This window comes from Fulmarus glacialis, unplaced genomic scaffold, assembly GCF_000690835.1.
Source record: "Fulmarus glacialis isolate BGI_N327 unplaced genomic scaffold, ASM69083v1 scaffold21901, whole genome shotgun sequence".
Classification (NCBI taxonomy): domain Eukaryota; kingdom Metazoa; phylum Chordata; class Aves; order Procellariiformes; family Procellariidae; genus Fulmarus; species Fulmarus glacialis.
The window spans coordinates 1-653 of NW_009193679.1; the positions used below are offsets into that span (position 1 = coordinate 1).

Here is a 653-nt window from a genome sequence, read left to right on the forward strand (position 1 = left end):
CCTTCGCGGGCGCTGCCCCAGCCGCCGGGTACCCAGCCCAAACCTGCAGCCCCAGCTACGGGCACCACCAGCTCTATCTCGGCCAGCAGGACGCGGATGGTGTGTACTTCCAAGCGGCCGGGTACTCCGCCAACAGAGCTACTGCGGGGCGGTGGCGACCGCTGGGCAGTACCAGCAGCAACACCTTTACGGGCAGGAGCAGCCAGGCTACTTGCCCGGCGTTTACAGCAACCTCTCGCCTTCTCTAAACGAAGACAAAGACCCTGCGTGCCCCTCCGAGCCGTGCCCCAACGCCACGCAGACCTTCGACTGGATGAAAGTGAAGAGGAACCCGCCCAAGACAGGTGAGTTTGGGGAGCGCAGAGCTGGGCGAGGGTGGTCCCCATCCGGGGGAGGAGGGAGGCGGGGGGCAGTTCCCCAGCCCTGCAAGGAAAGGTTGCCTTCCCCGGGGTTTGCACCCAAGGTAACTCGGCTCATCTTCCAGAGGAACGCAGAGTTGTTTTGCTTTGGGTTTTTGGTTTTGTGGGGGGTTTTTTTGTTGTTGTTGTTTTTTTCTTTTCATCTCTCCTGACTTGCCTGTGAAGCTCTGCCCATTCTGCAGAGCCCAGTCTACACATGTTTCTGAGCAGAAATGAAAGTGAATGAAAGGACGC

General features: G+C 59.6%; 1 protein-coding gene across 1 annotated transcript in view; it reads left to right on the plus strand.

Annotated features, from left to right (window-relative positions):
• Positions 1-5: 5 nt before the first annotated feature.
• Positions 6-653, plus strand: part of LOC104083886 (homeobox protein Hox-B1-like) — a gene marked incomplete at its 5' end in the record, with an annotated part of 1,453 nt that continues 805 nt past the window's right edge. Inside the window, 2 exon segments of the mRNA XM_009587542.1 lie at positions 6-129; positions 132-344. Of these exon segments, the coding sequence (XP_009585837.1) occupies positions 6-129; positions 132-344 (337 nt within the window).